Source organism: Ursus maritimus, unplaced genomic scaffold, assembly GCF_017311325.1.
Source record: "Ursus maritimus isolate PB19 unplaced genomic scaffold, ASM1731132v1 scaffold_2, whole genome shotgun sequence".
Lineage (NCBI taxonomy): Eukaryota > Metazoa > Chordata > Mammalia > Carnivora > Ursidae > Ursus > Ursus maritimus.
This window is the reverse complement of record NW_024424452.1, coordinates 22,343,550-22,352,590: the sequence shown is the minus strand read 5'-3', so window position 1 is coordinate 22,352,590 and position 9,041 is coordinate 22,343,550. Positions and strand designations below refer to the sequence as shown.

Below are 9,041 nucleotides of genomic sequence, written 5' to 3'. Positions count from 1 at the left end.
AGCTGATAATGATGGTTACCTCTGTGGATGGGACTTAGGGTCAAAGGTAAAAGAGCATTTGTACCTTATCTGAAAAGTTTTAATATTTTGTAAAACTTCACTTATTATTGGAGTAACTAAAAATTAACACACATAACTTTTCAGAGAAAACTGCTTACAGCAGCTCCCCCGGTTTGGTCTTCGGAGCCCCTGGGGGGAATTACTGCTGGAATCCATCATTTCTCCGGAGATAACGGAGATACGTGACCCCTCCAGAGGGCTCCGGGTTAAACAGCTGACTCAGAACACGGATTCTTAAACTGCTTTTCGCTCTAAAACCTATTTGGGACAAATCTGGGTGTAATTATTGGAGCAAATATTTTCTCTTAAATACATGACATTTTCAAAATAAGTCCACCAAAATCACGTAAAACACGAGAAACGTCAGTGAAATTTGCTCTGTAAAGCATTAAATAGTCTCTCGGAAGAAGTATATTTCAACCGGGTAGCGTGGCCGAGCGGTCTAAGGCGCTGGATTAAGGCTCCAGTCTCTTCGGGGGCGTGGGTTCGAATCCCACCGCTGCCAGGAGGTTTCTCGCTTTTGTTTTGTCCCTACTGCCTTGGCACCGGTCTGTTTTCTGCTCTTTTGCCGGGTCATCAGCGCCCCCTGCTGCCAGACGGGGCAGGAGGCCAGCATGAATGGAGCGAGGGAGGAGGCGGGTCTGCGCGCGTCGGGGCGGGGCATTGTGGGTAAAAGGAAGCGTGAGGCCCGGCCCCGCTCCCCCCACGTGTCCGCTGGAGTTTCTCCACCAGCAACATGGCCGCTGCCTAACAGAAGAGCCGGGCCGCCGCCACCTCTGCAGCCCGCGGGTACCTGGGCCGTTGCCGCCGCCCGCGCGCGGCCCCCGCGGAGAGGTGAGTGCCGAGAAGGCAGCGCACGCCCGGGCCGGAGCCGGGCCGCACTCGCGAGGTGGGCCTGGGCTGGGCTGCCGAGTAGGCCGGGAGGCCCGCGCCGCGCCGAACCCAGGGGCTGGGGGCCTCCCGGGACTCGGGCGGGAAGGATGGGTAGCCGGCCCCCGTAGACCCGGGCCGGCCGCGGGCTCCGACCTCGGCCCGGCCCGGGAGTCGGGGATGCCGCGGCCGAGGCTGCCGGCGGTGACTCAGGGTCCAGCCACCGTGCTCCGCCCGGCCCAGGCGGGCCTCCTGCGGGAGCACCTGTCCGAAGGCAGCCGGTGTCCAGCCAGCGCGGCGGCTAGTGGCGATGGCTGCGTGGTGGGCGTGAGAAGGGGGCCTGACCACCCGAGAGGAAGGCGAAACCCATTGGACAGTGTGGCCCGGGGTCGACGGCCCGCCCCGCTGGGCAGGGGGAGGGTGCCCAAGCTTGCCCCGGCCCCCTCCTCGCCCTGAACCACATCAGCCTCCGCCCGGCCAGGCCCGGCATTCTTCATTCATCTATTCAGGCCACAGTCAGCGTTCACTGAGAGCCAGCACCGTGCCGCGGATACGGCCCTGACCATTGGGTTGGAGGAGGTGTCAGTAAGCACGTCAAGTAAACCCGTACATAAACAAGGTCGTTCAGTTATGTTAGCTTTAGAATCGTTGGGCGACAGAGGAGGTCTTAGCAGTTGCCAGCGTTTCTTCATCTGTGAAATGGGGATAATAAAATTAACTGCCTTATAGGGTTGTGGTGAGGGCTAAATAGGGTAAGACGCGAGAAGCCCTAGCTCGCAGGGTTTGATTTGTGGCGGCTGTGTGCTCCGACGTTGGTAGTTGCCAAGTAATAACAAAGCTCCCCGCAGGTTACATTGATTACCTTACTTAATCCTCCCCGCAGTCCCCGGGAGGTTGGTACTTTTATTATCCCCATTTTAGGGATGAAAATAGTGAGATCTTTCAGGACCAAGCATTCTCAGGTGGGCCACGGATGGTAAGTAGTTGAGGTGGGATTTGAACCGGTGTCGTTCTGCTCTGAAAGTCCAGGCTCTTACCCACTATCCCATGTTGCCTTTTATTCAAGAGGTGTGCAGCATAGTGGTTAAGAATACGGATCGTTGACATCAGCCAGACCTGGGGTTCGGCTCGGGCTCTGCTGTTCTCCAGCACTGTGACCTTGGGCAAAATCACCTACTCTCTGAATCTTAATTTCCTAGTTTCTTAATTGGGAATGATGAATCTTAACGGGACTGTTGAGAAGATAAGAACGTGTGTGAAATCCTTGGAGAAAGGTCTGATGCCCAGTTAAGGGTTAATTAGTTCTTTTTCTCCAGACTAACTCTTTAGCTGAGGTGACCCAGAGGGGGGAGATGTCTGGCCAGAGATGCCCACAGGCAGTTAGAATCCGGGCCTTGAGACTGTTTGCGCTTGGGGCCCTCTCAGCTGCGTTATACTTTGTCTTCTCCCTCCAGTAGCCCAAGAGACTTTGGAGTTGCCTCTACATTTCTGATTGTCTGACAGGTTAGATTCCTAGGTGCACAGGGATGCACCCAGGTGTGGCATTCAGGTATTTCCTTTGCTCCGAACCCCTCCTTAGCTCCACCTGGTGTCCTTGTCTCCTTTCCATTTGTTGGCACCTCCCTGCTGGGGGAAATTTCTTGTGCTCAAGGCCACGGAGCCACTGCTAACAGAGTGCCATTATGGCCACTGTCTACCCAAGGTGGTCACAGGTGGTCACTGCAGTTGGGGGAGCTTGGCTTATGGCTGGGGAGGTGTGCTTCTGCCTGAGCCACAGCCCTTGTCTGTTCTGAAGTGTCCTTAAGGCCCAAACCATGAGTCCACCAGTGTGTGGATGAGGCTGAGTTAGGCTCACTGGGTAAAGGGTCTGTAACCGCCTCATTTCATGTGTTCATTTATTTAATTGTTCTTTGTACTGTATTGAGTGTCCACTTCATGCCATGCACTGTTCTAGGTATTGGGAGAACAGCATTTTAAAGGATTTTAAAAAGAGATAATAATCCTTATAACCACTGATGAAGTAAGTATAACCATCTCCACTTTACGGTTGAGGTAACTGAGAGGTGCCTGTGGAGCTTACATTCTGGTGCAGGAGGCAGACGACACATACACAAATGGACTAGGTAGTTCCAGATTGTGATGAGAACCATGAAGGAAAGAAAACAGGGAGAGGTGGTCATGACTGCGAGCGGGTTGCTAGGGGTTGGGGGGAGGTTTCAGATGGGCGGCTAGGGAACCTCTCTCCTGGAGAGGGTAGGGGGTAGATATCTAATGAAAGGGCATCAGCTTTGAAAAGACCTGGGAAAGTAGGTGACATGCAAAGGTCCTGAGACAGGCTGGGGCCTAGCCTCTTGGAGGCCCAGCAGGTGGCTACCTGGCCATGTAGATGGTGAGGGAAAGGCAGGGGCAAGATCACATAAGGCCTTGAGGCCACGGAGAGGAGTTTGGATTTTATTCTGTGTGGCAGGTGAAGGGTTTTGAGCAGAATGATGTGATTTACTCTTTCGCAAGGACAGCTGTGGCTGTTTCTGGGCGGACTGAAGGTAGAAAAGAGGGACCTCAGGGAGACTTGTTGGAGCAGTACTTTTCAATCACGGATCAAGGTTTATTAGTGAGGGCACCTGGCAGGCTCGGTGGAGCATGCAGCTCTTGATCTCGGGGTGGTGAGTTCGAGCCCTGTGTTTGGCAGAGATTACTTTAAAAAAGTTTTATTAGTGGGATGTGAAATCACCTTGGAGGATTGTAACCAGCACGTTTAATTTTAATGAGTGAGGGTAGAAAGCCTCGCTGCATCACATCTAGTGGGAGCAGTTAGGCTTGTGTGCAACCTTGGTTTGGTTACAGAGTTGCGTGTATGTTCTAGGTTGTTATATGGAGTGGAATTCTTACTGTAGGTCTTAGGCTGCAAACTTGGAAAGCCACCGAGTTGGATGATGTTGGGGAGGATGAGGGGACGTGAGAGCCCTGCGTTACCCTAGTCACGTGTACCACCCGGGGTGGGGGGCTTCGCTCCAGGCACCTCATCCTCCCCGGTCTGCTCGGTGACTGGGGGAGGGGTCAGCAGCGCCTGACAAGAGCTGAGAAAGCCAGTTTCTCAGGAATGTTTGCGTCTGGGGAACCTCCCAGGCCACACCTCTTTGCACATGTGACTGGTTCCCTGACTCAGTGGAAGCGCGGGTCTCTCGGTTGTCCATGGAACTGAGCCAGCTGCAGAGGACCTAGGTACTCGCCGTACACCTGTGACCCCGGGCGGCCAGTGCAGGTGGGCTGAGGCCTGGGGCTCTGCCATCCATCCCCCCACTCTGGGCAGGAGTGTGCACCAGACCATCCGTTTAGGGCTTCTGAATTTCATCTAGTCTTCAAGCCATAACTGCGGGGGCGGCCGGCTTCCCTCTGGTTTGCCTTCTTGCTCCCTCCACGTTTTCCTCCACTCAGAAATCTTTGGTAGCTCCCCATTAAATAGCCTTCCTGTGGTTCATTTCTTCAGACAGCTGCTATGTATGGAGTGCCTGCTGCAGGCTAAGGGGGGTACAGCAAGGGACAAAACAGACCAGAATCTCTGCCTCTGTGTGACTTACAGCTTAGTGGCAGTGGGGATGGGGACAAAATAACAGAGCTCTTAACCGTCATGTGGTGATGCGTGTTTTGGGGACCACCAGAGCAGGGAAGGGAATTGGAGGAGGGCGTTGCAATTTTGCGTGGGGTAGACAGGGCAGGTCTTAGTGATAAGGTGACGTTTGAACAAAAACCTAGAAGAGGTGAGGGAGGGAGCCATGAGGCTCTTGGGGGTAGAGCGGTTATCAAGGCCCGAGGTGGGGGAGGGGAAAGAAGGGGGCCTGTGGGAGATAAGGTCTGAGAGGTAAAGGGGTGGTGACTGCAGCAGGTGCGTCATAAAGACTTGAGCTTCTGTCCTGAGTGGGACGGGAGGCCCTTGAAGGCCGAGGCGTGGCGAGCTCTGATGTGGTTTTCAGAAGGATCACTGGCACTGGCTGTGGGGTTGGGCGAAGATTGTAGGGTCGCGGGTGGGGCAGGGAGACCATTCAGGGCGCTGCTGTCGTACAGGCAGACAGTGGAGCTGGCTGGACTGGGGAGGTGGCAGTGGGGGTGGCCGGACCCCAGGCCTACTTCAGGGTGGGATTGACAGGAGTTGGTGGTGTGGGGTGAGGGGAACAGAGGCATCAGGGATGAGGCCAGCACTGGCCTGAGCAGTCCGAGTTTGGAACATGGATCTGGAACGCATGAAAGCATTTCAGGTAGTACAGCTCGGGCAGAGGGCTTAGATGACCTTGAATCCCACCCGTGGTGAAGATACTGTGTCCTTTTAAATATTGAATAACTGGATGTTAAGTAGATAAGACAAAAATCATGATGGTCTTGCCCAGAACTAGAGGCCTGGGGGGCTGCTGGGATTCTGAAGGTACCCACGTGACCATCCCCTCCCTTTGGGAATATGCAGAGTCAGCCCAGCGAATGACTTCTCCTCTGCCATGGAGACCTGCAGCCTTCTCCCCTCCCGGTGCTTGAGGTGTTGCCGGTCACCTGGGTTCCCTCCTGCTGTCTGGTGTCATGGCTTATCCAAATCCTTCTCTCCTTCAGGGCCCAGCCCAGATGCCCTCTCCTCCTCCCTGGCAGGAAGGCCCTTCTGAGCTCCCCTACCTGTAGCTGTTACCTGAAGTTAGATGGCCTGGCTGGCCTGCCTTTGAAGCCTGGTGCATCGTTTTGCTTGGTCTGTGGCTCTGGCTCGTGCATGCACGGCGTCCCGGAGTTCCAGTCTCCCCTTAGAAAATGGGGACAGTCAGGCCACCTTGCAGGGTTGGTGTGTTGAATACATTAAAGTCTATGAAGGTCATTTTATGTCACACACACCAAAGAGGAGAATCCTCTCGTGCGGGGTTGGGCTTAAGGTCTGCTTGAAAGTCAGATACCAGAGACAGAGCCCCCTAGAAAGCCTTGGGGACCGCCTGCTCTTCCTGCTGGATGTCAGACTCTTCCCTAACGCTTGCCCGTGGCCCCCAGTCAGTGCTCGAATGTTTGCATCGTGGCTGTGGACCAGCCAGCCTCCACCCCCCTGCCTGGCAGTGACCCCTCGCAGAACCCTTAAAGCTGGTCAATTATTCTTTCCCATGGGTGCAGCCGACGTGTTCTGCCTTGGGCCCACCTGTTTGCACCCTCTGTTTGGTGGTTTCTCCTTCTTGTTTCGTTCTGGCCAGTGGGATATAGAATTGGCTGTCTGCTGTTGACTCCAGGAAAGATGTAGAAAGAAGGTCAGTTGCTGTTTGTCTCAGGCTTTCCCTCCCAGAGCAGGCCTGTTGTAGCAGAGGCAGCCAGGGGCGTTGCCAGAATAGCTGACTGATGTTTCAGGCCTCTTGTTGTCCCTTGCAGATTGAGTCCAACGATCGTGCGGCTGGCTCCCCCCTAGTATGGCCAATGAAGAGGATGATCCAGTCGTACAGGAGGTAACTGCTGCTCCCCATCCTCTGCCGGGGCTACCAGGGAGGAGTGCCCGGGCCCAGGGCTGCAGGAAGCGGGCCTGAGGCCCTTCGATCCATCCTCGGGCCGGCCTGGCATCTGCTGGCCTCCCAGGGACCCCTAACGCAGGCTGTTCCCTCTGCCTGGAACCCTCTTCTTCCAGATAACTGCGTAGCTGAACCCTTCACTTCCTCCCAGTCTCTGATCGAGCATTTTCTTGTCAGAGAGGATTCCCTGACCCCCCTGCCTCATGTGGCACTCTCCTGTTCACCCTCCCTGGCTCCCCCAAGCCCCCTACCTTGGCCACGCCCTGTGCTTGGTCACAATGCTCCCCATCCCCTAGACATAATCTCCTTCCACGAGAATGGAAGCTTCACGAGGGAGGGGTTTGTTCTTTCACGACTGTGTCCACAAAGCCAAGTTCAGTGCCCGTCACTTAGTAGATATGCAGTGACTATTTGTTGAATGAATGAATGGGTATGACAACTCCCTTTCTTCTGGGCCTACCCAGAAGTCACTCAGCAGTTGTTCACTGGATCTATGTGCCGGGGGCTATGAGAGCAGTGAGCAAGGCAGTGTCCCGCCCTTGGGAAACTTAGGATCTGACAAAGAAGGAGATTCAAGATGCAGATGGGGGGGAGGTAGGTTCCAGAGTTGGCCCAGATCCAGACACATCCTAGAGAGTCTGGGCCTTTGCACATGCTGCTCCCTCCATCTAGAATGCCCTTCACACAGGCTTCGCCTGCGCTGATGCCATTCACTCCTCCTTAAGGCCTGGTGGTGGGAGAGGACATGGTTCATATGAAGAGCCAGGAAGTAGGGAGGTAAACTGCTGCACGGTGGGGCAGGGGCGGTTAGTGTTGAGAAGAAAGAGTTGGGCCGGATCATTCTTAGAGGGTCTTGCAGACCACCTTAAGGCGGTGTGACGAGTCAGTCCCAGGTAGGTGGTGGAGGGCACAGGGAGGAGGCACAGGCAAGTGCGTACGCTCTCCTCTGCCCCAGCCTCATCAGAAGAGCATTTAATCTGGCTCTAGGAGGCATCCTGACTTGAGCAGCCCTGGGGAAGGCACATTTTTATTGGGTTGTAGTGGACCTAGCAGGGGGCTGAAACTCTAGCTATGGAGAGGGAGGCTGGAGACTCGGTTCCCTCTGTTTCTAGCAGGAGCTGAGTTATTGCCCCCACCCCCACACTGCCTCTAGCAGCCACGACCCCTGACTGACCTCCAGGGAGCAGGGGCAGGCCAGGCACCTGTTCTGTCTCCTGTTTAAGTCTTCTTCCCTTTCTCCCAGATCGACGTGTACTTGGCCAAAAGTCTGGCAGAGAAGCTGTATTTGTTTCAGGTAATGATGAGACCAGAGGGTGAAGGAGCCATCTGGAGCATGGGGGTGGGGGGTGAGGGGCGCTGGGAAACCTCAGCCTCGCTTAGGTTTCTGGGCACCAAAGTGTGGGACGGGGGGTTCTCTTCGCTCTTGTGGGCGGGCAGGTTAACAGTCTCTCATTTCGAAGATGGGGAAATCAAGGCAGCTGTGAGAGGCAGAACAGCGTCGTGGTTCAGGCTTGGGCTCTGGGAACCCGGCAGCCACGTTGAGGCCCAGCCCCACTGTGACTTAGCTGTGAGCCCCGGGCAAGGTCCTTAAGCTCTCTGTGCCTCTGTTCCTCATATGCAGAATGGTGGCAGTTGCACTACCCGCCCCCCCCCCCGTAGCATCCCCGTGGGGGTTGGATGAATCCATCCAAAGTGCACAGAACACGGCCTGGCCTGGCGCTCAGTTCCACAGTCTGTTTTAGGACAGTTTTGTCCCATGTCCCCCATTCCTGCCTGCATCCTGAGGCAACCATTAACCTGTTTTCTCGCTCTGTGGTTTCGCCTGTTTTGGACATTTCATGCCCACGGAATCATGGCATAGGTGGCTTCTTCTACTTAGCATCGTGGTTTCAAGGCTCACGCATGTTACAGCACGTATCCATACCTCATTCCTTTTTATGGACGAATAGTACCCCGTGATGTGGCTATATACACCACATTCTGTTATCCGTGCATCAATGGCTGTTTGGGTTGGTTCCACTTTGGGGCTATTACAAGCAGTGCTGCTGTGAACATCGCACGCAAGCTTTTGTGTGGACAGGTGTTGTCCTTTCTCTTGGGCATATCCCTAGGAGCAGAGTTGCTGGATCCAATGGAAACACTATGTTTCATGTTTCGGGGAAGGGACAGGTTGTTTGCATTTCCAACAAGAAGGTTGTGGTTCTAAGTGTTCTGTCTCCATGTTGCATGTGCGAAGGTGAGGCGCGGAGAGGCTAGCCACTTGTGCACGGGACCCAGAACAGGGCAACAGTGGGGGTGCTCCAAATGTGAGCTGGGAAGAGGCCCGGCTCCCCCCCGCCCCTGGGGTCTGCCTTTACAGGCTGCCTTCAGGCCTTCTGAACTGGTTTCCTTGACTGCCTGCAAAATGGTGGGGAGCTGGCGGTGGTGACGGTGACTCCATTGTGTTCATGGTGGGCCAGGCCCTGTGGCAGTGTCTGCTCTCTTTGCCTCATTCCCCGCCCCCAGCAGCCCCGTGAGGTGAGGACTCGCACACTTGTGGTGGTGAGTAGCTGGCCCAGGTCCACACATTGCAAGAGGCAGAGTTGGGACCAGAAC

General features: G+C 55.1%; 1 protein-coding gene and 1 non-coding gene across 4 annotated transcripts in view; both read left to right on the top strand.

The window, feature by feature from the left end:
* The first annotated feature begins 483 nt into the window (after nucleotides 1-483).
* TRNAL-AAG lies at nucleotides 484-565 on the top strand. The gene has a single exon. It is a non-coding gene; the product is annotated as a tRNA-Leu (tRNA).
* A 199-nt stretch (nucleotides 566-764) lies between these two features.
* POLR3E (RNA polymerase III subunit E) overlaps nucleotides 765-9,041 on the top strand; it is a 29,662-nt gene continuing 21,385 nt past the window's right edge. For all 3 annotated transcript variants that reach the window (XM_040635234.1, XM_040635233.1, XM_040635235.1), the window contains exons 1-3: nucleotides 765-894; nucleotides 6,313-6,386; nucleotides 7,690-7,740. In XM_040635234.1, coding sequence (XP_040491168.1) covers nucleotides 6,351-6,386; nucleotides 7,690-7,740 — 87 coding nt within the window. In that variant the 5' untranslated portion in view covers nucleotides 765-894; nucleotides 6,313-6,350. The remainder of the gene's footprint in view (nucleotides 895-6,312; nucleotides 6,387-7,689; nucleotides 7,741-9,041) is intronic.